This window comes from Nesoenas mayeri (assembly GCF_963082525.1).
Source record: "Nesoenas mayeri genome assembly, chromosome: Z".
Lineage (NCBI taxonomy): Eukaryota > Metazoa > Chordata > Aves > Columbiformes > Columbidae > Nesoenas > Nesoenas mayeri.
In genome coordinates, this window is record NC_137542.1 from 60,391,854 (window position 1) to 60,415,347 (window position 23,494).

General features: G+C 41.6%; 1 protein-coding gene across 1 annotated transcript in view; it reads left to right on the plus strand.

The window, feature by feature from the left end:
- Positions 1–2,141: 2,141 nt before the first annotated feature.
- Positions 2,142–23,494, plus strand: part of MAST4 (microtubule associated serine/threonine kinase family member 4) — a gene marked incomplete at its 5' end in the record, with an annotated part of 306,989 nt that continues 285,636 nt past the window's right edge. The window contains one exon of the mRNA XM_080362738.1: positions 2,142–2,384. Within this exon, the coding sequence (XP_080218864.1) occupies positions 2,142–2,384 (243 nt within the window). The remainder of the gene's footprint in view (positions 2,385–23,494) is intronic.

Consider the following 23,494-nt stretch of genomic DNA (forward strand, 5'->3'; position numbering starts at 1 on the left):
TAATATATGCCTTGCTGCCCTCAGATTATAAGGACTGTTCTGGTAGATTATAATCACTGAAGTGCAGAGGCACTTTGGCTAAGATTGGTTTCTCCAGCCTCATCTCAGGCATTAAGATAAAAAAGAAAGTGACAAAGATCTCCAGTGTCGCTTTTCACCACCTGGCAATTTTCTCATACATCACAAATTCCCAGGTAGGAAATTAAGCCAGTTTTTCTGCTATGACACTATACCAGAGGCAGAATCTGACTGGAGAAACTTTGGAGAAATCCAAGGAGTTGGAAATTACAAGTAAGTGCAGGTTTTGGAGATACAAGACTCAGAACCTGGAGTATTGAGAAGGAACTCTTTCCTCTGATCAGTTAAAACCATTATAGTTAGGTTTGGAGTAGTATATGTATATTACTCATTTAACCAAAATTAGGTTTTGTGGGTTTGCATATATCTCACGTTTCCTTATCATTAAATGTTGGTATAGGCAAATTTTGGGGTCAAATTCTGTCCCTAGTGACTATTACAATCCTCTTCCCCAATAAATCAACTTGTAGGCATTTTAAGGGCCTGATCAAAGTACTGACAGGAAACCACAGAGAAGAATTGTTACAATCTAATATCCAGCTTTAATAGCTTGTTCAAAGCAGAGAAGGACTGAGATTTGGAGAATTTTATATAGTTATTTTTCCTTTCAGGATTAATCTGATAATCCATATTGTCATTATAGCATTAAAAAAATAGTTTTTTCCATTCACCATCTGGGAATACTGGATAAACTGATCAAATTACAAATCTGAAAAAGGGGAGACTTGCATTCTGGTTCCTACTTTTATTATCTACATACTGTGTTAATTAGAGCACATCAATAACTGGTTTATGCTCACATTCCTTTTTCTATGAAATGGAGATGATATCTACTCTGTAGTGATGCTGTGGGACTTCATTCATTACCAAAGTGCTTAATCTGTTTTGATTCCACAATTGGATTAGCTCAGGGGACCCTGGGCTGTACAGGCATAGGCAAATATGGCTCTGGTGTATATAGGTATATATTTATTTATAATACCAGTACATTTATCATACCAGCACAGTTATCATTACGGACACCCCAGGACAGGAAAAATAAAGAAAGAAAAAAAAAAAGAAAATTTTACAATAATGTTTAAAAACCGACAGGGCAACTATGTTTAAAAGGCTTAAGCATGAAGCAGTTGTCTAGGAGTATTTGCAGAAGCTTTCAGGTCACTAACTCCTGTGATCTACTTTGGTTTCGATGCCTCCGAAAAGCTTGGCCACAAATCCCAACGTCAATGTCCGTTTCAAAGTCTAACATCCAAAGAGACTTTGTTTGCTGCAAAATCATAACGGGGCGTCGGTAGCCTTTTGCAAACGACACGAAACTGGCAGAGCAGCAGCGATAAACTGCTGATAGCTCCTTTCTAAATGGAGAAAGGGGCGTAGAAAGCCCTGTTGTCATGTGAAATACCTGCCGCCTACTTAACCCCGTGGCATTGCCCCCGGAGCGGAGCACGGCTCGCTGCTCCCCGTTCCGCCGAGGCGCACCTTGCACACTGCCCGGCGGGACGATCGCGCCCGGCTTCGGCCATTGGCAGATGCCGCTGCTCATTCCGCACCGCTGGCTACCACCTGCCGCCACCGGGACAGCCGTCGGGATCGGGCTGCTGGGGGCAGGGACCGCCAGCCCCGGGGCGTCGCGCCTTCGCCCCTACTTCCACTTGCGGCAGCGGGCAGCGTGAGGGCTCCCCCATCACTCGTACCCTCCTCCCTGCCCGCAGGCAGACGCAGCCCGCTGCTGCCCGAACACCGCTCCGCTGCCGGAGCCGCCCAGTCCCCGCGACGCTCCCTTCCCTTCCCTTTCCTTCCCTTCCCCTCCTCCCCCGCCCCGTTACCTGCCTCCCTCCCGCCACGCTCCGTTCCGCCGCGCTCCGCCGCGCCGGGCCCGCCCCCCGCGCCATTGGCTCCGCCCGGCCCGCCCCGCCCGCCGGCACCACCCGCCGCCCGGGAGCGCGGTGGCCGGCCCGGAGTGAGGATCGCTGCTGCCGCCGCGACGCTGGGCTGTGCGGAGCGGGGGGACCGCGGCTTCCGGCGGCCGGGCATGCGGGCGGCGCGGCTCTGAGCCCCCGGCCATGGCTGAGAAAGTTTCGGCGGCTCCGGAGCGGCCGGGGGCCACCGGCCACGTCGACTCCTCTTGCTCCGGCTCCTCCTCCGGCTCGGAAACTCTCTCCGAGGAGGGGGAGCCCGGCGGCGGCAGGGTGGCGGCGGCCCCTGGCGCGGGGGAGGCGGCGGGGCGGCTGCGGCAGGGCGAGGAGCAGGCGAGCCCCGGCGGGCGGCCGAAGGACGACGCCTCGCTGGAGGAGCGGGATGAGGAGGTGCGCGGGGCCGGGGCGGCGGCGCTTTCTTCTCCCGCCCGGAGGCACCGGTCTGAACCGGGAGCTCCTGCCCGGGGCGGCCCGCCTGGAGCGGGAGGCGGGGGTGGCCCCCCCGGCGGGGAGCAGCTTCATGCTCACCTGGGTGCAGCCGCTTCGCGTCGTCTCGCCTTCTAAACACGGGGCGTTCTTGTTTCGGCTCCCCCGGCTCTCGCTGCTACTAGCTGCCGATACCGGGGATTTTTGTATGGAGGGTGTATTTTTTTTTTGTTTTAAGAAACCATGCTTTTTCTAACGTATGACCTTTGGATAGCGTTGCTCTAAAGCAAACTCTTCAATGTCAGGCGGAAGTGATGGGCAAGCCCCTAAACTACAGTAGTCCTCTTGGGAGAGCTAATGACAGGCTGTGGATTATGGAGGAGCTCTGTGCGTGATAGATCTGTAGCGTGATACGCGGATACCCGTGTTCTTCCCTTCCTTCCCCTCCTGGTCTAGCTGCAATACCTTCTAACGGCACTCTTATAAACAAAACCAACCCGCCGCTCTGTTACAGTAAAGTCACTCTTTTGTGTCTGAAACTGGTTGTTTTTTTCCTTCTTCTTGTATGGTTCGCACTCCTTAAAGGTATTTCTTGCTCTAACCCCCAAGCCAAGTGCATTGTTTGGCCGCTGCTGTACCTTGCCTCTGTACATCTTTTTTTTATGCCTTACTTGAGTGGCTGACTTCTGTTGTGGTCAACTTTTTAATTTGCTCTTACGTGGTGTTTCTTTATTGTGTGCTTTCATGTGCCTAGATGTGCAAAGGTTGTTTTATTTATTTTTTTTTTTTTTTTGGAAACCCTGACTTTATTAAAGGAATATCTGTGAAGCGCTGGCTGAAGTTATTTGCAACTAGTTAAGCTGTGTTTGCCAGGAGTGTTTTCCTCTACAGTAATGGCTTGCTTATGTATCTCCTGTTTTCCTCCTCATTTGCTGATACCTCCTCTGTTGAACTGATGCAACTGTAGGACAGCATGGTGAATTAGATCTAAATATAACTTTCTCCATGCCCTTTTTTTTTTTCCTCTAAATACTCAAACTGGACAAGGTTCCTGCACTGTTTCGACTGCATAAGCCTACAAAGGGTGGAATGTGTTAATAGTGAAGTGCATTTATGATAGTAGTAGAATGAATTTGGATATATTAGATATATTAATGTAATTTATTTTTTTATAGAGATGTGAACTTGCTTTATTCACTGAACTGAGTAGCAGCTCTGTAGCTGCTGTTAGCATGGTGCTCACTGGTAGGTAATTAATATATCCTGCTTCTTGGCAGGTCTTGCATGTGTGGGCTGAGGGCTGTGCTTACCACCACTATGTGGTGTCTAGGTGGTTTGATGCTTAGTTGGTAAGCTTACAAAATACCGTGTAGAAATACACAAAGGCTGTCTGTTCAGTTAGCTGAACTCACAGACCCTGGCAGACCAGTTAACTTCTGGTTAAGGCTAGTTATTTCGATGTGTGCTTTGGAGATGAATTACAGGTCCTTTTTGAGCTGAAAGTGTAGGAAAGGTAAGCTCAAAAAGAAGTTGACATTGCACTCATTGGAATTTGGAAATTCTACATGGGCAATCTGATACCTCATCTGCAGTTAGTAATGCTAGAACTTACCAGCATAGCTCATTTTAAAGTAGTCGGAAAGGTTGCTTAGAATGTGTGGCCTTTTCCTCTCCCCCTTATTCCCCTCTGTTAGATTGCTTTGTTATATGAAACCAGTCTGTTTTGTCTGTGTTTTTTGTGTTTTGGTTTTGCCCATCCTTCCATTTTGGTGTAGTCAGTGCTTGCAGCTGAAATCCTGCCTACCTGCAAAGCCACTTGTATAATAATTTTTTGTACAAGGACACCACAATGCATTAGAGTGCAGGAATAAATGAATGCATCTTAATTTAAAACTGAGAGACCAATGATGTTACTTGCACACTGAAACCTTTAAGGGTAGTGGAAAAAGGCAAGACTGAGGTCAGAGATGAATGTACAGAGGATTTCAGACTTTCTTTACATGCTGCTAACTGTCAAAAGTGTAACATTGAGAGAAGTGCTTACCATTTTCATACTGACATCCCAGCTAATTACTGTCAAATAATGAAAATTTTGAGGTTCTCTGCAATGTTCTGTTTCTGAGTTCTTTTGGTTTTATGGATCCCTAACACTTGATCCTGCTCTTCCAGGTTTCATTTCTGCTCTTGCTTTGTCCTTGTCAACATAGCAGAACTGAATCTGTTGTCATGGCTGTTCAGTATCCTTGAGACAGCAGTGAAACAGATTGTCCTGATACCTCTCTTGCTGCTATTTTAGCTGTCAGTAAATTCTTCAAAGCCATGACATAAAAAATATTTTCAAACTAAATCTAAAAATGAGTAATTAGAAAAACGCATATTTTCCCATGTGTTACTACTTCGTGTGGTGTTCCAGTAGAATTATTTGTTCTCCTGTGTCATTGTATATGACATACTTGACAACTCTGATCTCCTCTCCTACTAGACCTCTTCTTTAGACTAAACAACCCCAGTGCCTTTAATCTTTCCTTATAGAATGTGTCTCCAGACATCTGTTCATTCTCATTGCTGTCTTGTAGACTATTTCCAGCTGGTCATGTCTTGAAGTGTGACATCAAAAACCAATATGCCATACATAGATTTAGGCTTTGCCAGAGCTGACTAGAACAGGAAGATTGTTTCAAAGGTCTCTCAAGTTATGTTATTTTTTATGTAGTCCAGACTGCTTGTTTACAGTATGTAGTCCCTTATGAGTTCTATGTATCTTTCTGAAGAGTGCTATGAACATTTCCGTTCCACCAAAATGAATGGTTTGTCTCCTCAGCTCAGTGAAGGAACCTTAATGTTGTCACTTAAAGTGGGACTGCTTCTTTTATGTCCAGAAATTAAATAGTAGAACTGAAAGCTTGATAACTTGTCTTCTGAATTTCACATCTGAAAGAGTTAATTCCTGGAACTGACTGGGGAGGGGAGCTTCAGGGTGGGAAGAGAGGGTATATCACTCCTCTTTGCCCCCTCCCCCTTATTGTTACTTCACCCTACTGCTCCATAAACTTCATTTAAAAAAAAAAACAAACAAACAAACCACAAAATAACCAAAGAGAAGCAGTCTCTCATTTCATGTAAGCAAAACCAAATGATAGTTTACAAGATTATAGCCATCAGTTACTGAAGTGTTTTTGATATCTTACTCTGAGATCTTAGACACATGAGAATTAAACATGGCTTTAACTTCATGTGGGATGAACTTTGCTTCTGGAACATCAGTGCACTGGAGTGCTGTGGGTGGAAAACACATGAAACTCAGATGAATTCAAGCAGATTATTTGCCTATGCCATTGTGAGGCAAGTGGCTAACTGCTGTCAGAAGCAAGCAGGATGGGATCGCATGGTGAAGGGCACTCAAGGCAAATGCTACATAGAGGATGGCTCACTGCTTTCCTAACGCAGCATGGTTGTTTACTTTTTAAAGGATTATTCTGTATTCTCTTTAGAACTCTTCTTGTTGGAAGGAATGCTTTCCAGACTATGAAGAGAGGAGTTGAGGCTGGGCAACAGCTTGTTTTCTGTTGTAATCTGTCTACTTCTATGGTCTGTGTAGTCAATACCAGACCAGGATTATAAGGAAAGGGATAAATGCAAAAAAGAACAGAATTTTCCCATTTTCCTTTCTGTTGTGTTTTTGTCTTCTCTACATGAGTCTTTCTTTTGATGGAAAAACGTGACTCTGAACAGGAAACATGTTTTATGAACTTTATTGAGGAAAATAGTGCCCAATCTCATTTTCTGCATTAGTTTCTCTCATTCAAAATGTTTTACAGTCTTTCAGTCCAGCATGGAATATACTTTTTTTAATTGTGGTTTTCAAATCTTAAGTCAGTGCAGGTGAGAGCTCTCTTGGGTTAATCTTATTTCTTAAAAAGAGGCTGAAGGCAAGCCATGGATTCCTTCCCTGTGTCTGTAATCTCAAGGATCTGAAGGTTCAATTGTATGTCCTGGACTTGTCTGTCTTTCCCATCTCTGTCAGCTGACCTGGAAGAGCTTATCTTTCTACAAACATTGTCACAGTGACTAGTAGTATGCATTGTTTACCAGAGCAGAGTGGCAAGCCAGGGAGGATCACTAGTCTTCCAGGGAGAATAATACTTCTTCATATAGTATAGCTATCTTGGTCTGAAATGAATCCAAAAACTTCTGAACTTGCCAGTGTCTTCTGAATTATGATAGCGAGTTGTCTTGGTTATTTTAGATGCTTTAAAATGCTCTCAAACCCACCCACAAAAAACCAGTGTGGGGCTGGGGAGAGGAGATACGGTGCTTTGTTCTCAAATAATTTCAGTTTTTGCTCTCTAAACATTTGACACTGCAGTGGCTATCAAAGCTGATAAGAGTTGGTCTATGTTGAAAAGTTGATGAGCAACATGAAAAAAAAAAGGATTTCTTGTGAAAAATGTCCACTGACCTTTGAAGTTGATTATTCTACACTTTCTCCCACTCTATAGTTGATGTGTATCATATTAAAAAAGATACTTCACTGCACAGAGTGACAACTACAAAAGTTTTTTCTGTTGCTGCTAATTCTTCATCTGAACCTGTCACCTTGCTGTTTATGTTGCAATCTGTTATGACTTCAGGAGGACTGTATGGTGGGTATTGATTACTAGGCAGCTAAGATTCTGTCGTGATGGTACTCATAGCAAAGTGAAGAGGGTGGTAAAGAAAGTATTGCTCTAAAAGCTGCTTCTTCACACGTTGTCCTTAAGCATATGTCCACTAGAAAGCTACAGTACCTCTAGCATTACACTGTCTGCCAGATCTTCACCCCGACAAAACTGTAGTGTGATTTAAAGGAGAGATGGAAATCAGATACTTTTGGGTAAAGCAAGAAAAGAATGTGTGAAGCTCTGTGGAAAGGGACTGGGGGGTTCTGGTCCATGGCAAGTTGAACATGAGCCAACAGTGTGTCCTGGCAGCCAGGAGGGCAACTGTGTCCTGGGTGCATCCAGCACAGCATTGCCAGCCAGGCAGGGAGGTGATTGTCCCGCTCTGCTCTGCACTGGTGCGGCCTCACCTGGAGCTCTGTGTGCAGGTCTGGGCACCACAGGATAAAAAGATAAAGCTACTGGAGATTGTCCAGAAGAGGCCTATGAAGTTGGTGAAGGGTTTCAAGGAGAAGCTGTATGAGGAGTGGCCAAAGTCACTGGGTTTGTTCAGCCTGGAGAAGAGGAGACTGAGAGGGGACCTCATGGCAGCCACAGTTTCCTCACAAGGGGAGGAGGAGGGGCAGGCACCAACTCTTCTCTCTGGTGACCAATGACAGAACCCCAGGGAATGGCAGGAAGATGTGCCAGGGGAGGTTTAGGTTGGGTATTAGGAAAAGGTTCTTCCCCCAGAGGGTGGTGGAGCACTGGAACAGGCTCCCCAGGGAGGTGTCACAGCCCCAAGCCTGACAGTGTTCAAGAAGAGACTGGACAACACCCCCAGACACATGATGTGAACTGTGAGGTTGTCCTGTGCAGGCACAGGAGTTGGACTCGGTCGATGACCCCTGTGGGTCCCTTCCAACTCAGGACATTCTGTGATTCTATAAGTGAATGGCAGTGTCTATATGTGCATACTTGTATGATGGACACAGTGGTATTTCTGTCAAGATGTTGCTGTGACCTAACTAGTAGTAGTGGTTTTTTATTTCTTTCCCCTTGTCCTGCTGAAGTACTAGGCATAGGACATGCTTAGACCATGTGGGAGAGACCACTGATAAGTTTTTCTTTTAATTGTTTCAAACTTTCTTGTCCCTAATGGTGGTGGATCATTCCCTGTTGTAGCACATCCTGAATGTTACAGCTACCTAAAGATGGCTTAATTGCTAGAGTGTGATCCTTAGATCATACTGAGGAATAGTTATGCAGTCATAAAATGTATACTTTTCAGGGTTAAAATGATTGCAGTGAGATTAAATAAACACTCATCTAGCCTAGAGCAGCCATGAAACTGTTCATGTATCACGTGAGCCAGAGAAACAGCATTGCTTTTTGTTTTTTGGCTATGTTTGTGCTAAGTTACCTATAAAGTTGAATACTTTACACTTTGTAGGGCTGTCTCAACAGTCATGTAAAACACTTTATTGATTTGCTTTTAGTATGAAAAAAAATGTATATTTGTCTCCTGCTTGAAACTTTCTGCATGTAGGATAGGCCTTTAACATGCATGCTGGTATGCACCCTTATTTCAGAAATGCACTGAGATTAAAAGAGATGCATGGTTGAGGACTTTATTTAATACAGCTGTGTGCTGTTGCCTGAGATTTTACATGATCTGTACAATAGTAATGTTTGCAGCTCTTTGGAGCTTCTTTGCAAGATGTTTGGTGGGTATGAATAAGACTGTAACATCTCCCTTCTCACTTGGAATCAGTGAGAGCTAAAGAAGCAGATTCATACATTGTCCAGGAAAAAGGTGGGTGAGGACCTGATAATTATGGTCTTCAAACCCAAATTGGAATGCATTTGCAAAACGGTTGGAGTGGGCCTTTTGCACCCTTTAAATTTTACAGACAGCATCTCTTAGTATCTATGTGTTCAACTGTGAAATCAAATGTAGAGAAACACATTTTTTTGAAAAGTGACAGCTCTGTAGAAGGAGGACAGTGTAAGTCAAGCATAGCCTGCTGCCTTTTACATACTTTTGGCTAAATGTAAGCTGCTTTGAACTCAATGTCAGTAAACATTTTGGTGTTACTTGTGTGCTATGAGGAAGCTCTGTGTGATGGGCCTGCTCTACTAGCAGCAACAGCTTGTGGCAAGTGGAGTTTACACAAAGGGATAAAAGAGCCCTGATTCTTGAGGCATAAAATATGAGCACTGTCAAGTGCAGTGCAAATGAGAAGATCCTCAAGGTAGCAAGGTGAGGAGCCAGGCAGCATTTTACCGTGACAGTCCATGTAATGGGGTAGCTTTCTTCTTGGTTTTGTTGCATGTTACGCACTCTTTCCACCTACATCCAAAGCACAACTGTAGTCTCAAGATTGTCGTGTTGAAGCACCTATTACTTAGTTTATGGTCTTGCTATTTGGGTTGGAGCTGGCAAACATTAACTAGCAACGTTCTTCTGTACAAGGTATGAAAAGAAGGTTTACCCTTATTTTAGAGGCAAAAATCTGAAATGCAGAATTTGGGAACTTGGCGAAAGGGGGATGATGAATCTGAGAAGATGGGTAATGTGAACAAAGTCCTTAAAGTTTTCTATTAAAGCTTCCTTAGGCAGAATTGCTCTGACGCTGGACTGAAGGTTTTCTCTTATCCCCAATGTGGTGAAGCAGATGCCTGTGATTAAGAACTTCAGTGAGGCAGGGTCTGCTTGTTCTGCTGCTGGGTTGGGAAATGACCTTTTCAGGCTCTCTCTCGAGGGAAATTCTAGTCTTCTTAATAGCTTGATAAGTGTAAGAGGAAAGGATGAAGAACATTCTAGCTTATTTTGGGAGTTTCTCAGTGTTACAGTATCCCAAGCAGTACTGTGCATGCTATTGCTAAGAGCCTTTGAAAACAGTGACGTGGCCTTCAAATATTCTGCAGTCCAACACCCCTAAATATTTTATCATTTGTTGCTTCAGCCTTCAGATTTGTGATTTTTTTTTTTTTCAGCTCTTCTCTTGCAGCTGTGGAGTTCAAAATTATTTTTGAAGCAAAGTTCTAATGGTTGAGTGGCATTGGGTTTTAAGATGTAGGACTGATGAGTGACTTGTGCTTAAGATCATGAAATGCTGGTAGCTCTTTGTGCAGTGAAGGAGGGGAAGAAAAAAAGATGCAGGTACTTGAGGACAAGCAAGCTGAAAAACATGGAGAGTGGTGGTAAACAAATGCCACTTTGAAATCAAGCCAGGAACCTGTTTTAGGTTTTGATTTACTAAGCCAAGTAAAGTTTTGCCTATCTTTTCCTAACTGAAAGGAGTGGTCTCATCAAACTTCCCAGCTGAAAGACTGTCCTGCTCCAGCCAGGGAGCAGTGGTATGAATACCTCACCCTTCTGTACAAATGTAACTAAGCTGATGAATATGCACTGTTCAGAGGTGAATAACAAGTATGTCAAGGCTTAAAGCTCAAGTGTTCTGCTGTTTAAATAGCCTGGTAGTCCTTGCCACAGGTTTCTTTACCAAGTGCCTCTATGTTTCAAGTGGGAACTAGGGATTAATGCAATACTTTTTTTCTATCTTAACTGATATCACCTACAGTCTTCAAGTAGAAAAAGAGAAGTTTTGTGGTGTTTGTGCCTTTTTTTTTTTAGGGTTGTTGTGTGATGTTTTTTTTTTTTTTTTTTGTTTTATTTTTTCCCTTTTCTGTTCAAACAGCTCTGGAAGGGACTTTCAGGAGAAGCAAAAAAAAAAAAAAAAAAAAGAAGCCATATGCAAGCTATGAAAATGCAAGCTATGAAAACCTCTTCCAAAATATTTAAGTGTGAATGAAAATAATTGATTGTCGGATAGAAACCTGGATAACCAAGAAAGACGAATTCTCTGTTGCCTGGCAGAGAAACTTGTGTATTAGATGCCTTTTGCAATGTTTTATTGTAACCACTGTGTATATCTCAATATGTCCTTTCTATTTTTTTATACATAATTTCTGTAGGGCAGTGCTTATAGACTGAGTGACAAACTTCCTTTGTGAAGCCATGCTGCCATGCTAGTGAGACTGTATAATTAATTGCACCTGGACTATTAATGATCTCATTGTTTTTAATAGCCTTGCAATCCTGAGGAAGGGAGCTGTGAGTGAATGGAGCAGATGAACTACTGCACTAAACCACTAATTTGATTTTTGTTGTTACCTCAGGAAACTTTTACTAGAATGCAATAGTGATGTAGCTATGGCTCAGTGGATGTTTCATTGTAAAACTGTTATTCAGGCCATATAACAACAATCTTTCAGACATCTTTCATGCTGTGTTTCAGGTTTTGTGCATAGTATATCACAGGGGAGGGCAAGGGAAAATGTGCCTGGTATGTTTTGTTCTGAGCTAGCTAACAAAATAGATTGTTTACAGGAAGCCAAAGGGAAAACCTTAAGCTCAATTGGGCCTTTATAGTTTTGATAAGTAGATGGGCTAATGTAAGCCTTCTGGATGTGTTTTAACCTGTTATCAGTGGCTCCTTCCCCTGCCCATTTGTTCAAACACTGGTGGTGTTAACATATTACACCACTGGAGGCTATGTTCCGAAGTTAAAGATCCCATTGATTTCTTTGGAGCAGCTCTGCAGCAAGCAGAGTGCTGCATATTGAATTGGCTGTACATGCTTTTAGAAAATGTGGGTCTAAGTTACAGACTGATTAGCTGAAACAGCAAAGAAGTAAACTTAGGCATATCACTTATTGGTTGTTGTAGAGCGCTGACAGTCATTGACTTTCTTGAGTTTCATTGAGTTCTTAAATTTGCTGAACCACAGACCGTGTATTGGAATTATAGTGTCGGCTCAGGGTTGCACTGAATTCTGCTGAGAGATTGTATATACACTCACAATGAATTCATGTTAAGATTGTTGGTTGCAGGGCATCTGGTCTTCTCAGGAAGAAGACATGAGTTAAAGAATGTCAATAGTGGTTTACAATGCTATCGCTCCATTCTGAGTATTACCTTCCCTCCTGGCACTTGTTTTTGTGGTCTCCCCTGGTTTGCTTCCATCCAAACCCAGCATGTTTAGTTTTAAGTTCTCATCAGAAGTACTAACTAGTGGCTGAAAACTGAAGCAACTGAAACTTTAAGGGTTAGATTCAGACAGGAGTGGTCCTACAGTTGAAGTAGGAGAGTTCTAGGTAGGGTAAGGGTATGAAAGGAGGAAGAGGAGAGATATTTGGTTAAGGTATAATGAGCTGCACTAGGGGAAAACCTTCTCCATAGTGTTCAATAACCTTTATGCTTCTGTTACTGTTAGTATTGTGTTAACAGGGCCATTAGACACAAAATGAAGGAAGTAATATGTTAAAAATACATAAAAACCTAAAGCCACACCATCAGGCACTTTAGGTATAAGCTTGTTTGAGGGAGAAGAAAAGCACATCTGAACTTTGGTGTATTGGTAGCAACTCCCAACAGCTGGGAGGTGGAAGCCCTACTTTTACAGCCCTGCATTACCTCCACCTGCATGCTGCCTGAGAGAGCAGCTGTGGCAGGACTGTGGCATTGTACCTAGTGCACAACAGAGGAACAGCCTCACACCTCTGTGCACCCTGGTGACTTACAGGCAGGTAGAGACAGGTTTTATAGCTGTTGGAGCTGAAGCACTTTCATTCCAGGTCTGCTTTCCCAATATGATACTCATAAGTAGTGTTTTTTTGGCATGGTAATTAAATTAAAAAAGTAAATTGCAGAAACTGCAGATGACAAATGTAGATATATTAAGTCATAGATCTGTCACTGGAAAACAAAGACAGAATTGGAATTAGCAAACTAAACGTCTCTGAGGACCTGGGCTCTGATCCAGGACAAGTTGGGAACATTTTTCAAAGTAAGTATGTGCTGGTGTCTTGCCTGTAGCTAGTTGAAGTTACTGAAATCTTTTATGCTTGTAGATTTCTTTAAAACAAACAAAAACCTCTGCTATTGTTATAAGAAAATACTTTAATGCTAGTGATCTACCTGTAATTACATTAATGCCTTTCCCTTATTTCCGTATGGGAGATTTAATAGATTGTGTTGGAGAAAAGTTTTTTTGACAATAAAACTAGTTGTGTGTAGCTTCTTGAAAAAGGATCCTACAGTTATCTGATGATAAGCATGGTGTGAAAAAAGATTTTTCACAGAAATCTTGTTCGCAGAAAACAAATAAGGCATCAGAAAGGGCCTTGCCTACATAAACAAGTAGCACAATGCAATGGGAATAGATTTGTGGGGTGAAATGGCTGGTGTTGAAGACAATGTTCACATTGAACATGCTTCGGGAGAACTGATTTTAGGCCAGCTTTAATCCTATCTCAAGAGGTGATGACCTGGTACACTGCCAGTTGTACAGGAGCTGGATATGCTTCAGGGCTTGTCAGAAGGGTGGTGGGAGCCTGGCTGGCTTGGGCACTGATGGTGTTGCCTCCCAGGTCAGCCCAGTTTAGACACCTGAAGTTCTTGGTTGGTGCCTGGCCAGGTTTTTCTAGTATATGTTGAGCTTCATACAGCTGTTGATTCACAAACTGTTTTTTTCTAGATAAGTTTGAGTGTCTCTGCAAGAGCTGCAGTTGCAACTTTGGTTATACTGTAAACATAAAATCACTTCAGTTGAAATTTCTGCTGGGTGTGGTGTTTTTCATTAGTCATTAATTCCTCTGTCCTCAGTGATTATTGTTGAGGTAATGTGCTTCCATGAGAGAATTAACAGGGGTTGGTGTGCTAATCCTTTCTGTTTAGATTTGAGTTTGTTAATCTACGTGCTAGATGTCTTGGTTGTCTAAGGTTATCATTTCTGTGTGCCTTAATTTTTTGAACAGAAACTTTCTTCCCACATGCAGTTAGTCCTTGATTTCTTCCCTATGTTTAGTTATCGTTGCTTCTAAACATATTTGCCTGTCTCCTAGGAGACAAAGCAATACCATTGTGCATGATTTTAATCCTTAAAGGTGTTGTGCACACATAAATAAACACGGAAAAAATACATAGTATTCCCAATATTTTAGGGGGTGTGGACAAGTAGAGTGGCTTGGCCTGTTTTTATTTCTGATGGTACTGCTAACAGATGCCTCCTGCAGTTTTGTGTTGATAACTGTGTAATGTCTGTACCTGTTTAGCTAGCATCCAAATAAAGACATTTAAACTGCTTAAATAAACCTGTGGGCAAAATAAATTCCCATAAGAATAGATATTTCTTTACTCTAAATATAAAGCTAGGTCTCAAGTTTTAAGGACTCCCCTGAAACCATGCAATTTTAGTGCATGTGTGTTGGAGATACTGGGTCTTCAGTGGGTTAATGATACTTATGGACCAGAAAACTTCAGAAGAAGCTGCTTGAACTTGTTTTTGATGTTACAGAGCATACATTGACAGGTGTTGTATGTAAAAATGTATAGGTATATTCTTTTCCTTTAGTGCTAGGAGAATTATGGCTCTTCTCTTTCTGCAAGTTTTTTATAGGCATAAACAAACACTGTTTTTAAAGATCCAAATAATAAAAGTAGAAGTTTGGGGAAATTAACTTTGAAGGCTTTTTCCCACAGACACAGTATTTAAAATAATTCTGGTGACTGCATTTGCAGGTGATGTGGTAGAAGGCCTTCTGAAGTCTCTGAGAGGTGTCCTATATGTTGCTGATCACTTCAACACAGCTCCTGGGTGTTTGGAATTGTAGCACAGCACTATACAACTAACTCCTACAGCACTTGGAGAGATTTTATAATCAGACTTTATCAAAACTATCATCGTCTGTTTTACTATGTTCTACTCATTATCCATTGCTTAAGTGCTCTTACCCAGTAGTGATTATCCTTCAAGTGTTTTTATGTGGATGTGCCGACATGAAATGTAAGCCCGTGTAAAATGTCATGAGGCAAAACCAGTGCTGGATGTAGATGACACAGCTGAGTCAAGCCTTCATTACTTGGCTTTTGGTTACACATAGATGTAATACTAGTGTTTTTGAAGACTTTGTTGCATCTGGCTGAAGTTGTCAAAAGAAATCAAGTTCTGTTTTTGCTCTCAGCTTCCGTGGCCTGTGCTGTTAGGGACTGATGGGTGGCTTTGCAGAGTCCGGTCTTGATGGCTGTAGGCCCAGTTTGCTGAGCGCGTGTATAAACAAAAATAAGAACCTGTCTCGCCTTGCAAAATGGTGAGCTGTCTGCCGTCCTCAGCTCTCTAAAGCTGGAATTCAGGTTTGGCACTCATGAACACCTGTGTAAATCCATCATATGTGGTGTGGTTCGGTAGGCATGTCTTTTCTCAGTGAAGTCCTTCTCAGATGTTCTTTTTTCCCTTTGGTGTATATGTTTTTGCTGGGTGTGGGTGGCCAGGCACTGGCTGTAGGGGCTGCATGGGTGGCCCCTATGAGGAGAGGCCGTGGGTGCCCAGTGCCAGACACAGCCGGCTCCCAGGGACCCACCTCAGGGCTCAGCTGAGATAGTGGCACCTTGGAGAAAGTGTATTTAAGAAAGGGCAAAATACTGGATGGCACTGGGGAATGTAGAGGAAGAAAAAGTGAGAAACAGCCTTTTGAACAGCAAGGTGGGAGAAGGAGGAGGGACAGAAAGTGCTTCACCTCCCGGAGCAGAGATTCCCCTCGAGGAGACCACACTGGAGCAGATATACACCCGGCAGCCCATGGAGGACCCCATCCCAGAGCAGAAGGGTGTTAGCTGAAGGAAGCTGCCATCTGCAGAGAGTCAATGCTGAAGTAGGTTTATCCTGGAGGACTGCAGCTTGTGGAGCGGACCCAGGCTGGAGCAGTTTGTGAAGGACTGTGCTCTGTGGGAAGGACCCACACTGGAGCAGGGGAGAAGTGTGAGGAGTAAAGGGGCGTCAGGGAGGAGATGTTATGGTCCAACTCCAGCCTTCATTCCCTGTCCTGCTGTGCTGCTCAGGAGAGAAAAGGTAGAGGAGCTGGGAGTGAAGGAGTGAAGTTGAGCTTGGGAAAAGGGAAGGGGTGATTTTAATTAGTCTTTGTTTTGTACTCTCCAAGTCTATTTTAATTGGCAATAAATCTAATGAATTTTCCCCAAGGTGAGCCTGGTTTGCCTATGAGAATAATTGATAAGGGATCTCTCTGTCTTTATCTTATCCCACAAGCTTTTCCATCTTATTTTCTTGAAGGGAGTGATAGAGCGACTGGATGGGTGGCTGGCAGCTGGTCGAGGCCACCACTATTTATGTATATAATGCATTTAAAAAACTTTCTATAATCAAATTGTCTGAAAAAACAGTTGTTACATGCATTTAGGTAGATGTAGCTCCATGCATTTAGAGCTGACACAGGTTAGCAGCTGGAATTTTGCACGTGAATTTTTGGTTTTCTTTCCAGAATGCAGCTTTGTAAGCTCATGCTGGGTTTACAGTCCAGTATATTTAACACTTCAGACATAATTTCTGGTATTAGCTGCTGCTGGACTCTAGACTTCTCATCTGTAACCTTACTTTTTCTCTAAGTGTGCCTGGTGGTCTTGCCATGTTACAATGCCTACAAGTTAATTTAAACTCGTAGTAATATCTGCATACTTTATGAACAGTAAAGTTGAAATGAGGTGTTGTCTTGTCTGCAGAGCTGTTGGAAGTGCCCACTGCTGTTGATTTACAAATAAACACCCTCTTCCATTGGAATATGGAGCGGGTCTGTAAGTGTTTGGTTGTTTGCAATAGCTATGCAATTATGTCACTGCTCCTTTGGGAAAGAGCTGTGCAATGATTTCTTTATGCAATGCTATTTTTAGAAGGTCACTTAAGTTATGCATAAAATGTTTTTCTAGCTTTTTTGTCCCTGAAGTCCCTGAATGTATATAGGGAAGTGGGTGCTGCTGAGGTCTGTAGAGCTGAACATAAGTGGGTTTAGGTACGAATCTTTAGCAGCTCTCCTGGTAGTGCTGCAGGCTATGTGTATCTGTCAGGTGTCATCTCATTAAGAAGAAAAATCTGTCATTTGAAAACTGTTAAGTATAAACAGTAACACTGATACTGATTTCATAGTAGAAAGAGTTACATTTGAACTGTATGTGTCTCCAAAGCTGGTTTATGTGTGGAAAGGTGAAACTGTTTGATTTTATTTAGGGAGAAGATAAAATAAATCTTTGGATAAGGTGGAATACTTGAATTAAAAGAGAGCTTGAAAAAAAAATGGATCATCTGGCACAGTCTACTCTCCCCGTTGCTACTGCAGCCTCACTGCTGCCTGTTCATCTATGTAGAGGTGTAACTTCTTTTTCTACTGAGGGAACAAGATTAAGTTAGTAAATGGAGTCAGTTGAGAAGTCTTTCCAATTCAAATCAGTATTTGTAGTGTACCCTTCTATTTAAAGAAAATATTTTTGTAAAAATATGTGGAATTTGTCAAAGGTGGGTGTTATAAGTATCTTAAGAGTACAAGTGTGTAGCAGAGGAACGTAGTATTAATTAAAACCCTTGTTCTTATGGTATTTTTAGCTTTATGAAGAAAGATTGCCAAGAAAAACCCTTTAATAAAGTAAAAGTTGAGAGTTTGTCTGCTTTGATGCTGGATTCACCAGTCTTCTGATTGCCAAGATTTTAAAACCTTTTAGTTATCTTAAATCAATCAGTCTCTTTAATGAATAGTTGTCTGTGAATTTAGGATTTGAGTTGCATGGAGGCTGAAATCAAGCTGTTATTTTATATGAAAAAACTGAAAATTCTGGAACTAACTGGATTAAGGATTATTTTTTTCACCTGACAGGTGTGCTGTCAGGAAAGGTCCAAGAAACCCATCTCTTCTGCTGTTGCTCTGTTGATTATAAAATGGGCTGTCTGCACAAGGGCGGGGACAGCCTTAGAAGAATATTGCGCTGGTAAGCTAAGGGACCTGTGGTGTAGAACCACTGTTGAGGTATCTGTGGTTGTGTGCAGCATGCTGGTCTGAGGTTGTCCAGTTTGATGGCTCGATTCCACATTCATGTGGCATGGTGAATATATGCGGCCGTGCACCTGGAGTTGTGATTTGCTGCCTTCATTTTGTTACTCTATGCCTGGCTTCAGCCTCAAGCGCTTGCTGGCATGGCTGATTTATCAGCTGTGTTACGGCCTTGGTATGAGTTTAGGACCACAGAATTGATTTTGTAGAGATAGCTTTTTTTTCTCTACTATATTTTTAGTTTATTTTCCCCAAAGTGATTGTTACTACTTTTCTATGGGTGGTAGTTCTTGCTGTAGTTCAGTCACCAATGTGTGTTGCTTTAGAAGAGTCACGTAAGATATTTGGTAAGCAGTAAAATTATTGTAATGAAGCTTCTATTCCAGAGGTGTGTGTTCAGTTGGATGATTAAATCAGATGTCTTTGTCTAGAAGATATTGTATGGATGAGGAGATTTTGCAAGTAAACTAAGAGGTAGCCTGCCTACTTAAAAACAGAGGAAAAAGAAGAGTTGGCTTATTTGCACTGGTTTAATTTAATGATTTCTGTGGAAAACAGCTACTTTGACTGCAATGCCTGTAGTGAGTTCTTACATACCACCCATAAAGTAGATGTTTGAGCAGAAGAAATGCCGGAGCTAGCAGACACGGAGCTTTTAAACTGTGTAAAGCTGTGTGTCTGTGTGAGTGTATCAGTGACCTGAAAAAAACAAAGCATGGGAGTCTCAAAAGGGTTGTGGGCTTCACTTGTGGTTTTTTAGGTTTGATTATTTTTTTGTTAATTTTTGGAGCTATCTTGCGCACTGTGTTATTGTTTTCCAGAATGTGGATTAGCATAACACTCCATATTAGTACTTATATCTGCTAAAGAGCTGCCATGCATTCAGGTCTTTTTGTTGTGGCATTACACTTCTAGGGAGACCTTGTTCATTCTCCTGTATTCACACAGTCTGGATCAAAACACTTTATCCTTTCTGTCTAGCCGTGTTTTTATGGTGTGTAGACCATGGAAGAATGCATTAAATATCTGTATTCACTGTGCTACAAGAAGATGATGGATTTTCAAAGCAAGTCAGTCAATTTTTAGTACTTGGTAACAATACAGATATTGAAATTTATGCTGCTATTTTTTTCCTCTGACAAGTTATGCTTTCATTGAAAATAGGGCATAGGGGAGAGCATAGGAAACTACTGATCAAAATTTGCTGACAGCTGATAACCAGTAAATGCAGTTGAGGGAGGCTCCTGATGAAGGGTCCATTGATACTAATACGTAAATACAATATCCAAAGTTTTTAGCGTACCAGATGAAGTGACTGTCTTGTCATAAGGTGGAAAGACATTGTGTTCTTGAGAGTAAGAATGACATGGTAAAAAAGCATGTGTGCTAGAGGTCCACTGTATGAATGATGTTATGCTGACCCCAAATAGTGATGTTGGTAGGCTGCTCCTGCAAGAACCTACTGAAGTAACCTTTGCTACTGCTGAGAACCAGTACTCTGGTACTCCTTCTATTTTGGGTTTCTGTTACTTGAAGATTATTTATTATTGTCACTGTTTTTTAACTGCAGGAGCTAAAAAGATGGAAAAATCTGTCAATTTTATGTGACCTAACTGAAGGAATTTCTACAATTCTCTTGCTAGGATTATTGTCTGGACATCTGTGCAGTGGCCTTAAGACTGTCACAAAAAAGGGAAAGTAGTTTTATACACAGTTTCATCTGTTCAAGCTGTTTCTAGTTGAGGAGACACTTTGGTTATTTGAGACATTGGGAATCTGTCAGTCCAACAGCTGAATTGGAGATTTTTCCATGAACTTCACTTTGCATTGCCAAGAGAATACCTGTAAAAGAAGAAGAGAAACAGGCAGTTTACAACATTTCTGAGTTCTCAGCTTGGTTACCTTGCAAAGTGCTCTCTCTCTATTTGAGAAAGTATATTGTCGCCCACTATATAACTTTGAGCTTTTGGTTTTCTTCCTTTTATGTCTGTTCTCTGCCTGCCCAAATACATTAGTTGTTTTCCTTTTTAGTTGTCTTTTTTCAGTATGCTCCAATTAAGACTTGTCCAGTATATATGTCACTTGAGGTTTAGGATGGTGGTATTTGACTCCTTACATGCACACGGAAGTGTACTTATGGTTGTGTGTGAAATGCATGTTGCAGCATCTCTGTTTATCTAATAAATGGTAAGTGTGCAAACTTCACAGTGGTGCCAAACTGCTATTTGTGTAAACTGCTGTCATCTGTTCTACACCTAGTGCTAACCTCTCTTCACAAAGCACTTGGTGATGCACCTAAGCAGGTAGGACAGGTTTGTGTTTGTATGCACAGCTGGCTAATAGTACAGTGATATTCCTGGAATAAAACTATAATCCTTCTGCTTCTGGTGAAATCTGCAGGGTTGCCTCTTGCCTCACCACAGATGAATGAACGTAAACTTAAAAGGAATGAACATTTGAACTTGAAAAGCCTTGGGTATAGGTTCATAACCTGTCATTAACCAAGAGAGAACTGAGCCAAATTACAGCATTGTGGATTTGTCTCAATAGGGCCGGTTTATCTGAGATGTTATGGTTCAGATCATTGACCCCTTGGCGAAATATTGATTGACAAGAAAACTGAAGACGGCACAATATTTCCAGCATGGATAGGGTGACTAGATTCAGAAAAGTTAAAGAAAACAGAATTTCTTTAATCTCTTCTGTCTTTACAACAAACGTCTTGTGAATGCTTCTTAGAAATCCAGGTTTTGGAGGGTTCATGAATGCGTACGAAAATCCTTGAGCTCGGAAGCGTGATTTATCTCTGCATGGCATCCCAATCTCTCATTTTAAGATGTTGCAGAGTGTATCCTTGTAGACAGAACCACTGTAGTTGATACTTTCCTGTACAGAGAACGTTGAACTATGGACAACATGTCATTAGTGTGTCATTACCGTTGCTGTACCCCCTGACAGCAGTGGTGATGACCCAGCATGTCCAGGATGTGACCAGTAATTATAGCCTTAGAGGTGGTAAAGTCCCTATTGGATATTCAGTTTCTCTGTATGTATGTATTGGAGAGGTGTGTGATAAACTTGGAGGAACTCAGGGCTGCTTCCCACTGGCTTCCAGGGTAGCTTTCCAATTGAAGGCAGAAAATATATTACATGTAGCCTCCTACCGATGTTATTCATCACAGCCTGCTACAGATCTAGCCATAGATTTCCATTCACCTTTCAGCCTTCTAGCTGATTAGAGGTGCTATCATCAGAATCTTCATTCAGGCTTGGTAACTTCTAAGTTGAGATGCAGGGATTTCAAGTCTGGATGGGAGCATCTTGGCTGCATGCTTTAGATCAGGTACAGACAGATAATGCAAGTACAAGCATGAAGTTGATATTGGATCAGTGAAGGAGAAACTGATTTCTAAATGCTGTAAGGGCTTTAAACTGGAAGGTTGTAAATGTTCGTAGATGCAGCTGTTGAAAAGACTCAGTACCAAGTGGCCCTATGAAGTAGTTTATGGTGACAAGATGATAAAGCCATAATTATTTTCCTTTTATATTGGGGGAAAGGAGGGTCAAGAAAGCATGCTCAGAATTCAATAATCGGATTTTTTTCTAGACAAATGTTAGCAAAATAACTTCCTTAATATTTGTTTAGCTTAATTGGAATGCCATGGAAAATGGTATGATTTTCTATTCTTAGTTTTCTGTGTCTGTTTTGATGATATGCTACATTAGATTTCTGTTGAATATTCTAAGCCATTGTACTTCTTGTCATATTGCATCTGCCTACGAGGAATTTGTTTGATCATTAAGTCACTGTGGGGGGGAAAGATACAGCTCTGCACACTGTTTTTTCTTTTTAAGTAAATAATTCTGAAGCTGAAGTGTCTTGAGTTTTGCTGCTAGTGGCAGGCTTCTCAAACATAGCAGTGACAGCATTAAAATATTCTTCTTTGAAACCCCCAAGAGCAGGCATCAGCAAGACGTCAGTCTTGCACCTTTAATTATCAGTTCAAACCTTGAATTTCCACAAATGCAAGATACTCAGCATTTTGGGGCTTCTTTTCTCCCTTCCAGTGTTATGCTGTTGTGTATTATATTGCTATAAAGTTAAAACTCGATAAGAAGGTTGCTAGGTACTTCACTTGAGGATAAGTTGCTTGGGAAAGAAGATGTGTGGTTTTGGGTATGTTTTGGGCACAGAGAAATGGTTTGGTCCAGACTCTACGATATATGTGGAATAATCTTGCGGGCAGTATAACCAAATGGAAGTTAACTGGATAGCCTGCATGATTGATTGCACTATATGAACAAAAGCAGGAGGTCTGGGAGTTCACGTTAACAGCAAGTATTTATATTTTTAAGATGTGCAAATCTTGAGCTGCAACCCTTGAAAATTGGTTTCTCTTGATCTGACAAGTTGAAGTTCATGCTTTGTTGGTCTCTCTGCAGCAGCACGTGACATCAGAAATGTCATGACCACTTTGTTAACACGTTTATCTTCTTCAGTTAGAGAAAAAACATTGATAATTCTGTTGATGCAGCTGCAGAAATGGCCTCCCTTTCTTGCTGATTAATGTCAAAAGGTAGATCTGTTACCCTGTTTCTCTTTGCATTGTATATGGACTCTTAATAACTTGTTAGCTACTGTAGTGTTAAAATTAATTACTAAATGTATGTTGCACACATGCTTGAGATTTGGTGTTAGGAAATGCTTGGTGTATATTTTATATGAAACAAAGCCAAATCCACAGATAGAAAGCTGTGTGTTTTTCGAAGTTAGATGAGGAGATTGTTTCCCTGGTGTTCAAGTAGCATGTGGATATGTCATGATTTGTTAATTTTTTTTTTTTTTTTCAGTTATGATTCATTAATAATCATTATGTGTATTTGTCATTCTGATGATTGGAGACTTAAGAAGGGGGAGAGAGGACAATTAGAAAAACAACACTACTGTTAAGAAAGAAACCTACTGAGTATCCAGGATCAAGCATAAGTAACATCAAACCATCCAAATTTTTGTAAACTAATGCAGCTTAGTTGTCTTACTGACTTCTCACTTCTTTTACCTGTACTATTCCACAAATGTCTCCATGCTTCACTGGCTGGTCGCTACTCCAAGGCAGTCAAATGTTACATGCATCTTTCTGTAACTTGTTTATGAATGCACTGAAAGGTTAACCATTTAGTTTTTAAGCAAGTTACAGCTCTGTCTTTGCAAGCATAGAGCTGTTTTAAGTTGAGACATTCCAATACCCTAGAAAATTAATGGTTCCAAATATAGTAGGAAACTGTAACTTTCTAATCTGGCAGTAGCTAGCAACAGGAAATTTTATTTAAAATTGTATCATGTTGACCACCATCTAGGAGAAAATCAGGGCAACACTACATGTCTAGTATATATGTGACATAGCTTTTCTCTTATAGAATTGTTTGTTGTGTGATTAGCATTCATCTTTACCTTATTTATAATTGACTAGGAACCATTTTTGTGGGCCATGTGAGAATTCGATTTATGAGTTCTTTTTCTCTCACTTCTTGAAGAAACAT